The sequence below is a fragment of the Hylobates moloch genome, unplaced genomic scaffold, assembly GCF_009828535.3.
Source record: "Hylobates moloch isolate HMO894 unplaced genomic scaffold, HMol_V3 SCAFFOLD_2, whole genome shotgun sequence".
NCBI lineage: Eukaryota > Metazoa > Chordata > Mammalia > Primates > Hylobatidae > Hylobates > Hylobates moloch.
The window spans coordinates 111,085,724-111,106,244 of record NW_026652277.1 but is presented as its reverse complement, the minus strand read 5'-3'; the positions used below and the strand labels follow the sequence as shown (position 1 = coordinate 111,106,244).

The window sequence follows — 20,521 nt, the reverse complement described above, 5'->3', positions numbered from 1 at the left end:
TTTTCCACTATATGGTATTAATAAAACATCAAATAATTAATAACATTAATAACAAACGCACACGTAAAATGCCTTGAAATGAGTTTTTCTTGTTAGTTTTAAAAATCCCCGTGTTATCATCGAGCACTTAAGTACCTGCTATGAAAAAATTTATATTCTGCATGCTGTCTTTTCTAAACTCTTGCATGTTAGTTCCAGGGTGATAGAGATGGTGTTCCACAAACCATGATATACTCATTACATCATGTTGTTTTTATCCTCCCTGCCTGCTGTTCATTCTCAACGTGAAAAATCATAGCATATTAGTGACAGGAGGTCTGTATTTTAGGCAGACTTTTGTAATTATTCCCACTGAGGCACAGTCAATAGGATTAAAACACAAATTCTGGATCTGTCCATCCCAGATGAGGTCAGTTCTTTGAGCAGTGGGAGTACTATTTCTGTAAGCTGTGCTTTCCCCTTTGCCTTATAGAAACCGATATTAATATGACACAGATATTTGAAAGCTCCTGTGGAAACAGACTGGCATTGCCTGAATTAAGATAAATATTCATCTGCAATAAATAAAATAACAGCATTCATTAGAATTTTTAACTACGTTTGTATGTAGATTTTACAATAATGTTAAAGCCCAGAAAGTTTCAATTACAGAACAATCTACTTATAGTTCATAATTAATAAACTCTTTACAGCTGCATAACTGTGACCGGAAACATCTGCAAAGCCTTATATTTTACACACAGACATACATAATTCCTTCAGAAAATGTTCAATTGTGCTTAAAATCACAGGTCTGGAAATGGAGTAAGACCTGAGGAAGCTGAGTCAAGTTGTATTCCTTTAGCTCATGGGGGAGAAGTGGAGAGATGGGAGAAGGAAACCAGACCTCATCTGGCAAAGTAATGTGGATGAAAAATAAGAATGTTTAATATCTATTCAGAAATTCAATCACAAATATTTCTATAAAATGTATCAAAAATCTCCCCTAAATATAAGCTTGGTTTTGATAAGACTATTTTTTAAGTGATAAAATTGTTACTCCTCAGATAAAAGATAAGCTATTATTTATGAAACTCCAAAAATACATACTAAATTAACAAATAGGTTAAAAGAATACCTTGATAATAGATTTCTGATAGTCTTAAAAGTAATCCATGGGTAATTTCTTTTTTTAGTTTTTAATTTTTGTGAGTACACAGTAGTTGTACATAGGTAATTTCTTTTACCTAAATGCAACTTAATAAAATTTGATGCATATAGAGTATATATGTTAGGAAAATAAACTAATATAAGCAAATAAAATTTACTATTTTTTCTTAATGTTTGCCTATTTAAGTGTTCAGATTTAAAGGTACATTATTGTTTTTTTTTTTTTTTTTTTTTTTTTTTTGACACGGAGTTTCACTTCTGTCGCCTAAGCCCCACTCTGGATGGAGTGCAGTGGCACCATCTCGGCTCACTGCAGCCTTCACCTCCTGGGTTCAAGTGATTCTCCTGCTTCAGCCTCCCCAATAGCTGGGGTTACAGGTGCCTGCCACCACTCCTGGCTAATGTTTGTGTTTTTAGTAGAGACAGGATTTCGTCATGTTGGCCAGGGTGGTCTCAAACTCCTGACCTCAGGTGATCTACCTGCCTTGGTCTCCCAAAGTGCTGGGATTACAGGCATGAGCCACCGTGCCCGGCCCTGTTGGATTTTGTAATGAGAGCTTTATTAAGATATAATTCACATATCATACAGTTCCCCCATTAAAGTGTACAATATATGGATTTTTGTTATAGTCACAGAGTTGTACAACTATCACTGCAAATCATTTTTAGAACATTGTAATTACCCCAAATATAAGCCTCATATCTATTCAACAGTCAAATGCCATTTTTGCTCACTACCCCATCCCCTGAAAACTGCGAATCTATTTTCTACATCTATAGATTTGCCTATTTAGGATATTTTATGTAAATTGAATCATACAATATGTAGTCTTTTATGATTGGATTCTCTTATGTAGCATGTTTTAAAGATTCATCCATGTTGTATTATGTGTCTGTATTTAACTCCTTTTAATTGGTGGATTATATTCCATTGTTTTAATTCATTCAGTAATTGATGGACATTAGGTTGTTTCCACTTTTTGGCTATTACAAATAATTCCACTATGAACATTAATGTACAGGTTTTTATGTGCATATATGTTTTCATTTATCTTGAGTATATATATCTAGGAGTAGAATATACTATATGGGTCATGTAGTAACAATGTTTATTCTTTTGAGGAACTGGTAGTCTTTTTGAAAGTGGCTGCACCATTTTACATTCCCACAAGCAGTGTAGGAGAGTTCTAATTCCTCCATATTTTCACCAAAACTTGTTATCTTTTTTGGTTATAGCCATCCTAGTAGATGTGTGGTTTTGATTTGCATTTTCCTAATGGCTAATGATGTTGAACATATTTTTAAGTGCTCAGTAGCCTTTGGCACATCATTTTTTATGTGTTTATTACTCATTTGTAAAGCTTTTGTGGAGAAACATCAATTCAGATTCCTTGCCTATTTTTTATTGGCTTATTGATGGATTTTAGTTTTTGCATTTTTAAAAATTGTTGATAATATCTAATTTTACCTCCTCAGTGTTATAGAGGAGATATTTTATTATCATGTATGCTTTCGAGACTTTGATAGTCCAAGAAAATACCTGGAACCTCCAGGATGTTGGTTCCGAACATCTATACAATTTTTTTAAAATATAGAAATGTCTAGGCCCTAATAATGATTTAATTATTTGGATAGAGTCAAGACATTAGTGTACTATCAAAGCCTTCCTAATGTGCAGCCATGGAGGGTAGCCAAGCAAGATATGGATTATCAGTGCCTTAATGTTCAGGATGGTGTGAAGTGTGTCTGAGATAAAAGTTGGTGCTTAAGAGTTGCAAAAAATCAGTCCATTAAGGATCAGGAAATCTTTTTTTGGCTGTAAAAGAACTCTAGAAGTAGGTGGATTTTCTAGCAACAAGATTGTTGGAAGGGGGATCCTTAAAAATATAATCAGGTAAGATTTTTCCCAAGCATGCACTTATAGGTCATAAACCTAAAAAACTGGACCAAGTATGGGTATCTGTGCCCTCATTCAGGAAGAAGATACATTCCATTTCTACCTAATTGCTTAAGCTAAAGAGGCATGGGAATGTATGGCTTTTGGGTGACCTTTAGGATTGTTCATTTACAATTGTTATACAAGTACCTTGATTGGTCCACTGACTGCATAATGCAAGTATAGTCTCAGTGGCCTGGCATCCCATTGCTTAAACAAAACATCCATTGAAGACAACTATGGAATATGTGATTGTTAGGAGAATTTAATGGAGAATCAGCATAGAAGGTTTTGGTATGAACTCTCTTGTATATTTAAATATATTTGATTTCAGAATTTTGGTGCTTTTCTATTCTTAAATAATTTATAAATGGGAAACCTGATTGCCTTTCATGTTCTTTGTTAAAAATTTTAAATTAAAAATATTGTTTAAATCAATTTTGTGGGATAATATGTTATTTAAATAGTTGAGATTAAATATAATAAACTACATTTATTTCATAACAGTAAAAATATAGCAGATCTTATGATTTAATGTGTTGTAATATAACTTAGTAGATATATTGCAGTAAATAATATTATTACTCTGGTATATAGAAGTTTCATGTATTTCCTAGATTTCCTTTTCCTTTGGTGGTTTTGCATTTAAAGAACAGACTAAGCAAAAACTTGCTTAACGTATGAAATCTGATAATATTACAGGTTTTAACTCTAGGATGATGAGCTTATTTTATTCATTAAGGCCCTAAGGACTAAAAGAACAGTCAAAAGAATCAATCCTAGGCCTTCATGGTATCATGGAAAAATACTGTTATTAAAATAATAGGTGAAATATTATTTTTACAAAAGTAATTAAATATTTAAAACAATTTTTATATGTATCCCGAATTTTTATCAATATAGTGAATGTTCAGTTAGAAAAGCAAAAATATCAAAAGAAACAAAGTTACAATGCTATATTTCTTAATGTCACTAACTTTATCCACAGAGCACATACCATATCAAAGGGCACATGCTATATCAATTAAAGTTTGCTTTGAGTTCATGTGCTATTGAACAGATTGAGAAATAAAGCAGAGGAAAAATTTGTAAAACTGCTGTTGCACAATTCCTAGAATGTTATTGTTGTATACTTCATAATTATGTATGAAGGGAATTTATCTCTAAGGTTTCAGAAGGCATTTACCTCTGAAGACTTTTTACTAGTAGTTTCCAGAAAACCAGCTGCATTTAGAGAGAGGAGAAATTGCCTGGATTTCCATGTAGCTTTTCTGGGAGTAGTTGGTGAGGTCGTCTAACTTTCCTGTATGTGTGTATCTCTCAGATATGCCACTTACCCTGCTTTATCTCATAGAGTATTTAACTCTAGGTATTTCATGTAGATATCCTATCACAATTTCTAATGTTAAGAGCATCTATTACTGCTTTCCCAAGCTTTTTCCACCCAGTAGATCACTGTTATCATAAGAGGTACTGCTTTTGTTTTTGCATGTTCTTGGCTTTACTCTCAACACCATTGCTCCAGCGCTTTTGTACTTACTTTTAATAACTCTAAATTGGTAGTTTCCTTTGAGATCAAATGAAAACTGGCTTGCTTCAACTTATTATTTTCAATATTAACTGAACTGAGACAGAATATTACTTCAAAGAAAAAATGTTAAGACTTTTACGATCACATTTTTCTGGTATTGCCTTTATCTATTTAATGATAGTCATACATATATTCCATAATTGTTCAGGTATCATCAGTGTCAAAATTCATAGTGAAATTGAGAATATCTGTTTAATATCTCTACTTAAGGTATGTTGGGATATTATTTCATAGCTTTCTAAGTTAAAGTAATAGCTTTCAATTAGTAAAAATGTATAATAAAAATAATAAGGATCCATTGAAGATCAAGTTTTAGGGTAGCTAAAGCCCTTGAGTCCCATTACGTTAAGTGTTAAACTTTGGCTCTTTTAACAGTAAGTGATGATGGTAGAATAGCATAAGGCTGAGTGTCAGTAGTCCTGTGTTTTAAATCCAGTTTTATCCTAGACAAACAGAATTATTTGAAGAATGCAGGTTACTTTTGCTTTAAATCTGTTTTCCCATCTGTTAAAAAGGTAACAAAATTCAATGTAATTTGAAAGTTAAATGATAAGAGTTTGAAATTTCTCTGCATTAGTATCATATAGATTCTTGAAATCATGTAAGTTGAGCAAGGAATGCACCTCATTTGTGGGAAAAGGGGAACCAGCCTTTATTTAGAGGCTTTTATTTGCAACAGGAGAATGAGAATTCTGAGGAATTCCACTAGTAGACATCATTTTGGAAATGTTAAATCATGTTGCCATTGTCCCCCCATAACCTCCTTGCCCTGTAAAACAGTAAACATACACAAGATGTCATCAAAAACTTGTCAGCACACACCTCTTCTTTGTCTGTATGTCTGCTTTGGTTGTTTGTTTTACTTCTCTAGGCCTTAATGTCTCAGACAGCGAGTTGTGAGTAAAGCATTGCCTTCTCTGTTTTATGGAATGTTGTCTCTGATCTTTGAATTACAAATAATGCATAAAGCAAGATACAGTGAATATTTTAAAAAAGAAGAATTTCCATCCCAAGAAATCTAAGCTAAACCCTTTATTCTTTCTGTTAACCATATTTTTTAATGTGACAAGATCATATATTTAGAAACCTTTTAAGATTTTATATTTTTGTTATAATATTTAGTAATCAATATTGTTGTCTCTGTGCCTTATATTTGTAATAATTGCTATTGAAAACAAGTGAAGATGCATTATGCTTCTTTGCCTAATGTTTTTGTAACTGCTTTCCTCTTGTATTAATTGAGAAGCCAACTAAAGACAACATAGCCAACTGGCTTCTAAGGGCAGTAGTGGGTCATAAATTTACAATGAGATGGTTGTAGCCCTGTATAAATCTATCCATCTCTATCTATCTATCTATCTATCTATCTATCTATCTATCTATCTATCTATCTATCTATCTATCATCTATCTATCTATCTATCTATCTATCTATCTATCTATCTATCTATCATCTATCTATCATCTATCTATCATCTATCTATTGATCGATGGATCTATATTCACAACATACCTTTAAATTGAGTCTTTAAAGTATATAAAATACCTAACTTGTTAATGTAAGTCTACTTTCTTGATGCCCCCTAAATTATTTTGAGCCCCCAAATATATCAAAATTGTGCATTAAAATTCAGCATTTGAACAGAAGTTAAGGGATGACTCAACTGTTTTCTGGAAACTATGACATCTCAGTACGTTAGGATTGTTTCTGCTTTGCATGCCCCGCAGAGTGAAAAATGTAGTTAATTTTTTGCATAATACCCAAGTAGAGAATATTAAATGATCTTTCAGCCAATAAATTAAATGATAAATTTTTATTTATGTTAAATTTTCACTAACTTTTCTTCACAGATATGATTTTCTTTTAGCTAAATATGAAGGTTACTAAAATTTAAGTAGATATTTATTTAATAAATATGAAGAATAGATTGAATTTCTTCAATATATAATATATTAATAAAAATTATTGAAATAATGAAAAAATAACTTGCTAAATTTTCATTGAAGATAAATATAAATATTTGAAATGTCCAGTGATATTAAATGGTACACTGTTACTGGATTTAATTACAGAATCTAAATGAATAAGAGCAACTTCATTAGGAGGTGGCAGAAATGCTGTCTGTCCATCTCTGTTCATTGCTGAGAACAGTTGCTGTGTTAGTGTGATTGCACCCTAACCCTCTCTCGGCAGAGGACAAACAGGGCCATAATCTACTTGCTGTTGATGGCTTTCCCCTTGTTTCTGGTGGTGCAGCCATCTCCTATTCATAGGATTTCATTATTTTTAGTAATGAAGAAGTTCACTTAGTGGAAATCAGCCTGCCTTATAACTTAAATTGGTTGAAATTCTATCTTGGAGTTTCCTGAAAATTTGGGGAAATATATTTCTATCATTTTCAGATGAAAAATTTTACATAGTTACTATTTCTAGTCTGGTAATTAAAGTTACATTAATATTTTTCAACATGAACCAAATCAACATGTCAAAAATTAGTTTAAAGCTATGTTATATTAAGAAAACATAACTTGAAGTGTTCTAATGCAGACCAACAAACAAGTTAATTATGTTGAAATCAAAGTTAAATTTGAATTATATATCGGAATTAAATGTTCTAAGGTTTTGGCTAAATAAATTATGCCTGTATTCAGTTTTCTGCTCCAGACTTTGGCCTGGTGCCAACTGCAGGTGCAAGTTTGCTGTATCATTTTATTTGTATTATTTTGTTTTAAGATGAACTATCATAACATTTGGCTAGTGAAATACCCTAAAATGAATATTTTTATCATAAAGAGCTTGTTTTACATACATCAAATTTAATATTTGATTCCTTGCTAAATAATACAATTTTTCTTTAAAGATCGATTTGCTCTCATGTCTCAATTTTTGCTTTCTTTTGCATACCCAGCCTGTGGCCGTGGGTTCTACAAGTCTTCCTCTCAAGATCTTCAGTGCTCTCGTTGTCCACCTCACAGTTTTTCTGATAAAGAAGGCTCCTCCAGATGCGAATGTGAAGATGGGTATTACAGGGCTCCATCTGACCCACCGTACGTTGCATGCACAAGTGAGTTGTACTATGAAAGTAAAGGACTTTCCAATCCCTTCCACTCATTTGTACTGTTGTGACATCAATGAAATGGATATTGAATTTGTGATACATTCTTAATTATACTTAAATATTAAAATTATTTTAAAATATTAAGATAAGAAAATTTTCTTTCATAAGCAGATAGGTTTAGTAATATAAATATATCTTACATCAACTTTGGTATTATTTCCATGTCTGCAAAATTAAGATGCATTTTAATAATATTTTTCACATGTATCTCATAAGAATCATAAGTAAAATTAAAAGTTATTAGGGTCGGTCAGGCACGGTGGCTCATGCCTGTAATCCCAGCACTTTGGGAGGCCAAGGCGGGTGGATCATAATCACCTGAGGTCAGGAGTTCGAGACCAGCCTGGCCAACATGGTGAAACCCTGTCTCTACCAAAAATACGAAAATTAGCTGGGAGTGGTGGCACCCACCTGTAATCCCAGCTACTCGGAAGGCTGAAGCAGGAGAATCACTTGAACCTGGGAGGCGGAGGTTGCAGTGAGCTGAGATTATGCCACTACACTGCAGCTTGGACAATAAGAATGAAACCTCATCTCAAAAAAAAAAAAAAAAAGTTATTAGAGTCTTGCATGGATATTAAATGTTATTAAAAAGTAATGGTTTCTGAATTAAAATTCCATTTCTAAATAGAGCAGATCTCACTAAATGGAGCAAATCTCACATCTTGGTTCTTCAATTAATGAATGTTTGAGAGATCCAAATCCAAAGCCAATCTCAGACATTGCTATAAATCATTCTTGAGTACATTAAAATGAATCAGTGTATTCCCTGTTATGTGGTTAAAAGGAGAACTAGTTTTTAACTACTGCACAGCTGTTTTTTTTTTTTTTTTTTGGTGCATTAACTGTACTGTTTTAATTGCTTGGAAGAAAAATAGTTAAAGACTGGCAGAAGTACAAAGACAGTTGTTATCCTGTTTTCATTTTGACGTATTAAAAGGAAAATAAATAAAGCCTCTTGCCAAGTGAATTCAAGGAGGCTTTTATACAGCTTCTCTAGTAAAGGTAATGAAATGTTTATGTGAAAGAAAGCATTTCAACTCGTTTTCTCTTTGGTAATTGAGCCACTAGCTTAATGCCCCACACTGATCCTTTTGTTCTTTTTGTTTGTGTGTTTTTTATTCTATTTTTCCTTATTTACTTATTTATTCTTGGTTTTCCAAGGGCCTCCATCTGCACCACAGAACCTCATTTTCAACATCAACCAAACCACAGTAAGTTTGGAATGGAGTCCTCCTGCAGACAATGGGGGAAGAAACGATGTGACCTACAGAATATTGTGTAAGCGGTGCAGTTGGGAGCAGGGCGAATGTGTTCCCTGTGGGAGTAACATTGGATACATGCCCCAGCAGACTGGATTAGAGGATAACTATGTCACTGTCATGGACCTGCTAGCCCACGCTAATTATACTTTTGAAGTTGAAGCTGTAAATGGAGTTTCTGACTTAAGCCGATCCCAGAGGCTCTTTGCTGCTGTCAGTATCACCACTGGTCAAGCAGGTATGTTTTGTGCTTATTGGAATAATGTGACTACCTAAATGAGGTGTCTTGCATGAATATTTAGTTTCTCTACACAGAGCTTGATTCTTCCAGCTTGTTGATTATTTACAGCTTTAACTTTTCCTGTTGCTTGTTACACCATTAGTGTACTCATTAACATCTTCAGAGATCTGGCAGGAGAAATAAAAGGAGATAAAATTGGCCGGGCATGGTAGCTCACACCTGTAATCCCAGCATTTTGGGAGGCCGAGGTGGGCCGATCACGAGGTCAGCAGTTCGAGACCAGCCTGGGCAACAAGAAACCCCATCTCTACTAAAAATATAAGAATTAGCCGGGCATGGTGGTGCATGCCTGTAGTCCCAGCTACTTGAGAGTCTGGGGCAGGAGAATGACTTGAACCTGGGAGGCAGAAGTTGCAGTGAGCCGAGATCATGCCACTGCACTCCAGCCTGGGTGACAGACTAAGACTCTATCTCTGAAAAAAAAAAAAAAAAGGAGATAAAATTGTAAACCCTTAAGACTGCTATAAAACAAACAACTCCACTGAAAGATCTAGAGGAGGGGAGTGAAAATATTGGTCAAAATGAAGTAAAGGATATATTCACACTTTTACCTTTTTGTTTGGTATGCTCATGATCATAAACTACATGATAATTGGAATAATGAAAGAATTGGCTTCATTGTCTCATATAATGTTACCCAATTTTTTACTACATAGACTATGATCTTTGTAATATATGACAAGTCTGCATTTTAATATGCATGAGGGAATTTGAAGTTCTTCAGTAGATTTGTGATCATATTGATTTCCATTTTTATATTTGAATAAATGGCAGATTTCATGAGGATTTCAGAAGAAATGGCATAACCATGATAATTGTGAACTTGTAGCTTACCCTAAAGGCAGTTTACACTTATTTTCTTACTGGCACTTGAAATGCCCTCCTTAAGTTATTCTTTGTTGTGGTTAGGTATATTTTAGAAAATACAAATTGGAGACTTTCCAAACCTTCAGAAAAATCTTACTGCTGAAGGAAATCTCAGAAATTAGGGGCTTTCTCAGTCTTTTGAAAAATTCTTATTGCTGAAGATAGATGCTATGTAGTAAATGCAACGAAGTGCTACGTTATCAACAATATTAAAATCCGGCCTTTACTAGAGTAGTGTGTTGTGTGAACAATGTAATAAGCTAATAACAAGGTCCTCTTGGTGTTCGGCTGGCTGTCTAAAAGCAACCAGTATATCCCAAATTCCTTGGCACAGACTAATCTGTTCTTCATTTCCTTGCCAATTTTAACCAACTGTTACCTATTTAAATTATATCTACATAATGAAAACTATGTATATGATCTCAGGCTTACCATTTTTTAATAGATTAGTGGGTTTTTATTCTAAAAGTTTCATTCTGATGCTTATTTCAAAGGCTGTTTCAATCAGATCTCCTATTTATAAGAGCCAATATCGGTAGGTGAAACATAGAAATGTAAATCTTTAATAATTAGACAAAAAATAACTGATTTAGCTAATTACCTGGACTTACCTATTTTACTTTGGACTTACCTCTTTTATTAGCAATATTTATACTATTTATTTTAAAATGCTGTTGTCATAAGGTAGTTCCACTTGTGTTGTTTTATATATAAATTTGTCGTCATAACTTTGCAGTGAGTGGATATGAAACGTTTTAGGTTTATGATTTTGACATAAGAGCTATCTTTTGGAAGCATTAATAGAAACTTAGTTCTACTAAGTTAGAATGACATTCTTTTATTCATGCTAATATCAAGAAGTGACATTTTTATTTTTGAATATAACCAGGAGATGCTGAACTGACACCAGAAATAGTGTTTGCCAAATTGGCCACTTTGGGGATGTCTTTTCATGTTCCTAAAATGTCTATTGTTTGATTTCTCAAGTTAATACTATACAGGCTAAATATATTATCAAATTTCTGGAATCAAATATTTCACAGATGTTATGTAAAATGGCTTTGGATGTTAATTCCCTTCTGGTTAAGAACAAACTAGGTTTGCTGGAGGGTTTTTTTTTTTTTTTTTTTTGCTTTATTTTTGGAGGAGGTTGATATAAATGTACAATAAATATACTGTGATGGTTGTACAACCCTGCAAATATACTAAAAATACTTAATCATATATTAAAATGAGTACATTTTATGGTATTTAAATTATACCTCAATGAAAAAAATGATAAAAAGAATACCTATACATTTATTAAATAACATAAGCATAAATAAAGGTTGAAAAACTAACTAGGTTTGCACTTTTGTATTAAAATACTAATTCGTGATTGCCTAGTCTGACTACATCTCAAATGCTAAAACTCATGAATTTACAGTTAGCTTTTTCTAACAGAGGAAATTTGGAATGTGTTAGTGATTATGGTTCTTTTGCGTGAGTATACTCAGTTCCCTCCATTACCATATTTTTCCTCTTCCTAAAGGGGGGTGATTTGAAACTTTGTCCGAGTTTAAAACTATCCAAGGAACCCTGTGAAACCCTTGAAATTATCATTCTCCATTAAACAAATAGCATCATTTCCAACCTAGTTTATGCTGAAATCACTTCAACAATGAATTTAAGTCTGTATTTCTGGTTGGTTATCTTCCTTCTCAGCAATCCACTGATGCCTAGCATAAAAGGGTTTATTAAGAGAATTTCATGTTTCTGGGAAAGCTTAGAGAGTCAGGATAACAATCAGCCAGTGCTTGAAAGGTAGTGTGTGTACTTTGTAGTTCTTTTTCTGTTAAGTTTTGAGTTTGGAGCACAAGACCCTATACCAGTATTTGTGTGAGTAGAAGTGTATTGAACATCTTTTGCTCATGAGAAGAATAGGGCCATTGATATTAAGGGCCCTGAGTTCTAGTTTCTAGTCTACCACTATAAGGTATATAAATTTTGGGTCAATCACTAAAGCTCTTCATGAAAAAAAAATGGGGATAAAATAATATCCACCTTCCCGTATTATCGTGTTAAGTGAGATGATATTAGAGGAAACTAAACTCATACATTGCCATAAAAATGCTAATGCAGTGAATAGCAAAATGAATGCCAATTAGTCCTCTTTTTATGTAACTCTTTGGGAAACTGTCAAGGCAAAATGGACCGATTTCTTTATCTGCAGAAGCATGAGGGAAAATAATGTGAGTGCAGGATTGGCAGTTAATGTATTATAACATTGGAAGAGGGAGAAATTAATTTTGTTTGGCCTGTAAAAAATATGACTGTTATCTAATTATCAATTATCTTATGATAGAAGTTCTTATGTAAACCTTAGCTTTAAGATAGATTTGTATTGAAAAGCATATTTTAATGTTCATATTTATGTAATTTTAATATTTACTTATTATGAACATGCCATACACAAGCTGGCTGAACCATACATTTTTGTTCTCGTTATTTTGTTAGTAATTATACTGACCTATTAAGGCTGAAGTCACAAAGATCAAGTTATGTACAATGGAGATATTTTTTAAAATTTAAAAGTAGGGGGAAAACATGTGTATTTAATTTATGACATTATGACCCTTATTCTACCTTATATTTAAATGTTCTCTTTAAAAAATGCCTTTTTTAACCTTTTATGTTAAGTTCAGTGGTACATGTGCAAGTTTGTTACATAGTTTTAAACTTTCATCATGGGAATTAGTTGCATAGATTATTTCATTACCCAGTTATTAAGCCTACTGCCCATTTGTTATTTTTGCTAATCCTCTCCCTCTGGCCACCCTCCACCCCACAGTAGGCCCCAGTGTGTGCTGTTCCCTTCTGTATATCCCTGTGTTCTCATCATTTAGCTCCCACTTATAAGTGAGAACATGTGGTATTTGGTTTTCTTTTCCTGTGTTAGTTTGCTAAGGATAATGCCCACCCACTCCATCCATGTCACTGCAAAGGACACGATCTTGTTCTTTTTTGTGGCTGCATAGTATTCCATAGTTTTCCATTCTTAAGCATTATTTAAGTGCTGCTTTTTAATATTAGTTTGTCCAACTACACTAAGCACCTAGTGCATGTCAAGCACTATGGGGGATGCTAAGGATACGAAGGTAAACAATGGTTCTCTTCTTAAATATCTAACAATAGAACACTTTATGGTAATATTGTAGAACAACATTGGGAACAAAATACAAAACTCTGAAGAAAGAATGATTCATTTAGAGAACAAATGAAAGCCCTTCCGTAAAAGATGTTAGTCAGTCTAGAGTTTCAGAATGGATGTGATTTTGCTAGATATAAAAGTAAGAGTATAAAAGTAAGTCCTATTCTAGGCCCTGAAGAATACTACCCCTTTTCTGTAATCAGAACATGGTAATTGCCACTACCTTCCTTCCTGATACTAAGTATGGTAGCACAGAAGTAGTATGCAGAAGTATGAAAGTTAATAAAAACAGATCACTCAAAAAATGCTGTTTCTTTCTTTAATATTTCATTCACTCTGGGATTATTTAAGCAATTATAATATGTGGTCTCTCCTCAAAGGGAAATAGATGACTTAGCAATTATCCTTCAAGTCAGGAACTGTGTCATGTTTATCTGTGTCACCACCATCAAATACAGTCTTTTCTGCATACTAGCTGTACAAAAAATGTTGTGGAATTAAGGCCAATGGGAAAACTAGAAAAATTAAATCATTATACAAGAGTGAAACCATTAAGGCATTAATAAAAAAGACATATTATTTGATATTAGATGACATAATTACATGATTTTAGACAAGTTACTTCACCTCTTTATACTGCAATTTTCTCCTCAAGTGGTACACTATTTGACTCTTCATATTGTAAAAATTGAGCAAATAGCTTAATTCCAGGTACATTTATTAGAATAAAAAGGTGTGTTACTGTACTGAAACAATTATAATAATAAGAGCAATAATTAAAATACTACTATTTATTGAAAACTTACTATGTTCCTGGTACTTTTTGAAATGTAAAATGGGCATGAAAAGAGTGTCAAAGTTGAGTCACCTAACTTTTTTGGCCTCATATTGTCCCCATAGGCAACTGAGAGATTTGGGACATAAGACCTCTCAGACCTCCACATATATTTATAACTAAATAAACAAAGTAGTAACTCAGTATACAGTACAAACATATCACTATGCTACACTATTCACTGTACACTATTAATAGCTGAGTGATAGTGTACATATACTACAGTTTTTAGTGAGAGTGATAACTATTTTAACGCTCTGGAAAGCATCGGGAAGGAATTAGGATGAAAACTGAAACCTCTTGAAAGAGGTTAGGGATAATTTCTCAAGTTGGGCTCCCCAGGAAGCAAATACTTATATGGAGATTAGCGTGCATGAGTTTTGTTAGGAAGAATGTTTGGGATCAACACCATCAGAGAGAAGGGAAGCAAGCAGGACCAAGCAGAGCAGGGCTGAGCTGTGATGGGATCTCATTGGAATCATCAGCCAGCTCCATGGGGAGTGCTCTACCTGTAATGAACCCTCAGGTTGTCCCTAGGTGACAGTTTTATATGTCTATGTTGTCCAGACATCGGTTGCAGTTTTTCCTAGGAATGAGCAAGGTGTTACTTTTCAGAAAGGAAATTCTAAATGAGGCAGGGAACTGAGACCTGTTTTCTGGCAAATATCTTGGCAGCTGGGCAAATAATTTCTTCAGTCCTTTTCTAAGGAGAATGTGGGCAGCCCATTACAACATCCATTATAGAGGGTTAAATTATGCAAAAGAATAAGAGGGACAGCATTCAGAGTGTGATTATGGAATAATAGTATGAACTGGATGAATAAAGATTTGTGGGAAAGATTACTGGGGAATTTTTTTTTTTTTTTAGGAAAAGAATCTTGTCTGATAGACAGCGGGGAAACCTGAGTGTTTTTGAACAGGAAAGTAACATGATTGACCCTGGTTTAACTTAAACTTTTGTGTATCTTCCACAGTACATTTCACGTATTACATATAGTCGTTTGTTAAAAAAAAAAAAAAATCCTGCCTAGTGTTACTGTGGAAAAAATGTACAAAAAATACAGTTTCTGAAAATATAAGAAAGCTTCAAAGAATCTGCCATTATGGTGTGGAGACATCTTAACTATCTTCAAAGGTCTCTTTAGAGTCTATCAAAAGGAATTATATTTTATCCCCATCATCAGTTTTGTTGTGTATGGATGAATGATCTATATGACACTCAAACAGATTATATTAAAATTTGAACTAAATTTGTGGAGTTGTTAAGACAAGAACTGATATCATTTTAAAAGTAAAATTTTGAGGGTTCGAATGACTTTACAAAGGTCACACAGTAAATTATATAGTGACGACCCAAATGATTACAATCAAATATACTTCTTACCTCAAAATTATTAAGTGTTTATGCATTCTTATCATAGAGTGCTATCTTTAAAAATGTAGCTCCATAATCCATTACATGAGAATTTGCAGATTGGTTTAATGGTCAGTGATAAGAGCTGTTAAGTGAATAGGAGACCTACTAAGAAGTGTTATTTCCTGAGAATATTAACAAATGTAATCTTTGTGGGATAGCATTGCTAAATATAGCATTTGCCTTCTCATTACTGTTTTATTATCTTTCTTCAAGAAACTTTAAAAATAGCCCTGCATATTTTAAACTGACTTTCCTGTGTTTTTCAATGCCCAGATCTAATTTCTCAGCCAAGATAAAGATTTGCGTCAGTATTCCCTTTACTTTGATTTGTAATGTTTATATAATGTACCAGATGAAATATAACCTGAGTCATGTGATATAACATTATACATAAGCAAAATTATCCCCAAAAAAGACAAAACCAACAATCATTTTTTTTGTCAGAAGTAGCTTCACTCACTTGAATTAATGTGACTCAACTGTGACTGTTTTCTCATAAATTAACGTAGATCGTCTCTTTTCAATGATTTAATGGACACACATCAAGTTATATGTATTTTAATAAGTAAATTAATTCCATTTAAGTTTGTATATTTTTATACTTGTTAGGAATGTATAAGATTGATTTATATTTTAAAGGAACATGATATTGAGAAAATATATTTTCTTATTTTAGAACATTTATTGGTTATATAAAGTAATATTAAACACAGCATTCTCCACAGGGTGAAACAAGGCATAATTGTTTTATCACTAGGTTAAAAATATATAAATGCAAAAAACAGGAACCATTTTATAGAGATAGTGTTATTGTTATTAAAACATGCATTCGTATCTACGCCTATGCTGTCTGCAGCAGAGAATCAATCGAATAAATTTCCTTTAACAGTAAACTGTTCAAAATATGCATTTCTGTTACATTTAGCCATTTTATAAACCTGAGGTATCCGAAAGTGCAGGATTTAGTCATTCTAATTCATGCTGCAGGGCATGACATTTTAGTAATTCATATGCTTTGCTTAAACAAGGAGTAACTTTAGACTGTTAGTGAAATTTATTTAATATTTAAGTATTTTTGTGACACCATAAATATGAAAACATATGTATAGATACATTTACATTTTTATTTAGTGGCTGTAAGTTATTAAAAGATACAAAAGGATGATATTTTAGATAACTATTTTAATAAAATTTTAATTAGGTAATATACTACCATGTTGACATTAATACTAATAACCAGGATTTATGTAGTGCTTAGTATAAAACATGTTGATTCCTTTACATGTAAAGGCCCATATGTTTGCACAGTATCTTCACATTCCGAATTTATCATATAAGTTTAAGAGAAAATTCCGTTTCTGTGATATGGTCTTATACTAAGTGTATCATATATTTGTAACATTCTTCACATATTAGTTGTGAAAAGTTTATCTTTCCTCTTAGGCTTCATGTTATAAGAAAATGGCGGTACCTTTGATCATACTTTCTAGCCCCATCAACATATTGGGCCCAGGGTAGATGGTTAGTAAATATTTGTTGGCTGAATACATAAATTCTTTGTATACTGTAATATGCAAAGAAAATTTCTTAGACTAAGTTGTTACAGAAGACATTAATTTAATTCAAATGATATAATGTTATTTAAATTATGCAATGAGTACGTAAGTTAATAATTTCAAGTATAGTCATTTTGAAATTTGGTCCTAAAACTGTAAATATATTTAAAATCTTAAACTGTTTATAGCCATAATGTGGTATTTAAGCAGGAATTTTAAACAAAAGCTTAACCTTCTTATAAAATATTAAAGGTACAAATAAACCTTAACTTTGAAAACTTTTATAATGCTTCATATTTTGAAATCTTGTTCAAAATATAATTAATTTATATCTTTTATATAATACTGAATATGTAGAAGCACAGAGATCAGGATTGGAGATGCTTTCTTTAGTACCTAGGAACATAATATCAGCTTTTCATACATTATTTTAATATTTTTTATAGTTTGGTATATTTAGGTTTTAATATTTTTGTATTTTTTTTTTTGGTTTTGTGACAGCTTTAAGGCTACAGCACATCACTGTGCCATGACTCTTCTCAATTAAAACATACATAAGGAAATGCCTCTAAGTAACCTGTTTTCTCATCCCCACACTCTAATCTTGCCACCTCAACTTCGTGATCTCCAGTCCCAGTATCTTTCTGAGTTGTCAGATCTATCCTTTTCTGATATTGTTAATATTTGTAATGAAATAGGCTTATGTTGAGGTTATGGTGACAAGTTGATCTGCATACTGTTTAATGGACATGCTCTTAGTAGACTCTTGAAAAAATCCTAGTGTAGGGTGTTTTAAGTTGCTTCTCATATTTCCAATTTAATGCTTCTTTATTTTTTCTTAAATTCTTTGATCTTTGAATTGCTATTTTGTAAATAATGATGTTTACATACTTGGGAAGCAAGAGTTCATTTTTGGCAATAACCCAGTTATTCTACTGCTGCGATGGAATTGTGTCCCCTCGAAATTCCTATGCTGAAGCCCTAACCCCCAATGTAACTGTATACTTTCCTCCACACACACTGAGAAAGGCCATGTGAGCAAATAGCAAGAAGATGGCCATCCACAAGCCAGAAAGAGAGGCTTCAGCAGAAACTGAAATCTGTTGGACCTTGACTTGGGACTTCTAGCCCTCAGAACTGTGAGAAAACAAATTTCCGTTTAAGCCCCTCAGTCTGTGGTATTTTCTTATAGCAACAAATGCAGACTAATACTCATCCCTGAGATAATTTAATTCCATCCTGAAAAGTCTTTATTTTCCATATGCATGAGGACAGCTAAGGCATGTAAAATTTTATTTATGGGGCAAGAAATGACAGTGGTAGAAATTTTATGCATTTTTATTATTTTTTTCCTCCAAAAAAACGCTTAACTTGTTTAGTGCAGTACCTTTGTAAGTAGCAGAAAATGACCAACAGTAATGTTTTATTTTCAATGTCCAAGACAGGTTTTTATTTTTTAACAGAGCCAGTTAATCATCTAATAAATTTTAGAAGGTGATACATTGATGGTAACAGAACATCCAATATAAAATTTATAATAAATTTTGTTCCTGAGTTTTGAAGCTTGGGTAAGTTTGTCAAATTCTTGGCAATTTTAACCTAATAATTTCTACATGATTAAGAAGTCAGTACCATTTCAGGATTTTCTTAGGAAAAAGTGTTTATAGCTGTATATTTTGGAGATACAAATTTGTAATTTGCTAAATTTAAGCATCCTCTTCAAAAAATATGACTTCCCATTAGGATCATTATCCTGGAATAGTCCATAATGATGGAATTATATAAAGTAATTCTTACTACATGTATTTCCCTTAATAGAAGATCCTTTATTTTGCAACTGCGAGTTTATGTAGTAGACATTGTAAGTAAGCTGAATATTCATCTACTAAAATAATGTTTGCAAATAAATAGCCACTTTAGAGTAAAGAAGTTTGTTCAAGTGATATATAGAAAATATGTTTTAAGTAAAATGTGACCAACTGGACCACATGCTCTTTACTTTTAGGGGAAAAATACAAAAAGCAAGTTAACAGGAGGAACTTAAATAAAATATGCAAAGTTTTTCAGGGCATAACCTTAGGTAAATATATATTGAATTCAGTCTCTTTTTCTGGAGATACTAAACAATTATAAATCATAAAAAATAACGAATATGTTATATTGTAGTAATACCCTGTCAAGAATACAAACTAACACATTTGTAATAAGTTTCCAATATACATTGACTAAAGAAGTGTTTTTGGTTAATCCTTCCTTGACTGAAACCAGTTACCTGATTTGCTTGGTACTATGGTACAAACAGGTTTTGTTCCATGAGTCATGAATTAGTTTTTATGTAGCTAGCTATCGTACCCATTTCTCTAAGTGTTATTGAGGCGGTAGCATTGTGGAGACAGACACAGTTTCAGAAAAATTTCATTTAAGAGCAAGAAATCAATAAGCTGCATTTCAGAGAATGAAAAGCCAATGGGTAGTAATTTCATACATTATTCATGTAAAGACAAAGACACATAATATGAATTGGTAATAATGATGACGACAGTAGTAAAAACATGGGCCCATAAATTTTAAGTACATATTTAGGTTTTCCCCCAGTCCTAATTCCTATGCACTGCCACTGTTAATCGTATACACCATTTTCAGCCCTAGATCAGCTAAGGGACATAGCCTTGAAAGCTATGAAATGTAGGTGAAAGATAGGAGATTGTCTTTAAATTTGGACAAGCATTTAGTTGTTGTTCTGTTTTCACTACGTGTGTTCAGAGGGAGTAAATGTTGATTATTTTATCCCTTGCTTCGTTGGTGATGAATTGAAGCAAATTTGATCCAGACAAGCAATCTGGTGGAATGATGCAGAGCCATCCAAAAAAACATCTGTACTAATCTACCAGTGCAGTAAATTAGAGCTACAAGGAAAAGGCATTGATGCACAAGAATCATTAACAGTTTTAACCAACTGATCCAAGTAATAGGGTAAAGGAGAGAACACTATCAAGATCTTGTTTTTTCAGATCTGTCAATTACAGCTGCTAAAGCATGATTGTTACTTGTTTGAATTTTAACTGTTTTTATGACTTTGGATCCCTTTGTACTAGTGTAAGCAATGAACAAGGATCAATTAAGAACCCTGGGAAAAAATTACCCAAATTCCATGCACTTAATTTACAAATAGGTCAATGACAAAGGGAGAGATAATTGCTGCAGCCTAACAAAATTAGTCAGGGACAAGGCAGAGCAGATGATGTATGTTCTGTGACAAAATACATGGCAGAGATGTACATACAGTCGTGTAGCTGCTT

The 20,521-nt window shown here is 32.9% G+C and overlaps 1 protein-coding gene across 6 annotated transcripts in view; it reads left to right on the top strand.

The window, feature by feature from the left end:
• EPHA7 (EPH receptor A7) overlaps positions 1-20,521 on the top strand; it is a 184,404-nt gene that overhangs the window by 53,683 nt on the left and 110,200 nt on the right. For all 6 annotated transcript variants that reach the window (XM_032155464.2, XM_058435407.1, XM_032155460.2 and 3 more), the window contains exons 4-5: positions 7,585-7,740; positions 8,959-9,294. In XM_032155464.2, coding sequence (XP_032011355.1) covers positions 7,585-7,740; positions 8,959-9,294 — 492 coding nt within the window. The remainder of the gene's footprint in view (positions 1-7,584; positions 7,741-8,958; positions 9,295-20,521) is intronic.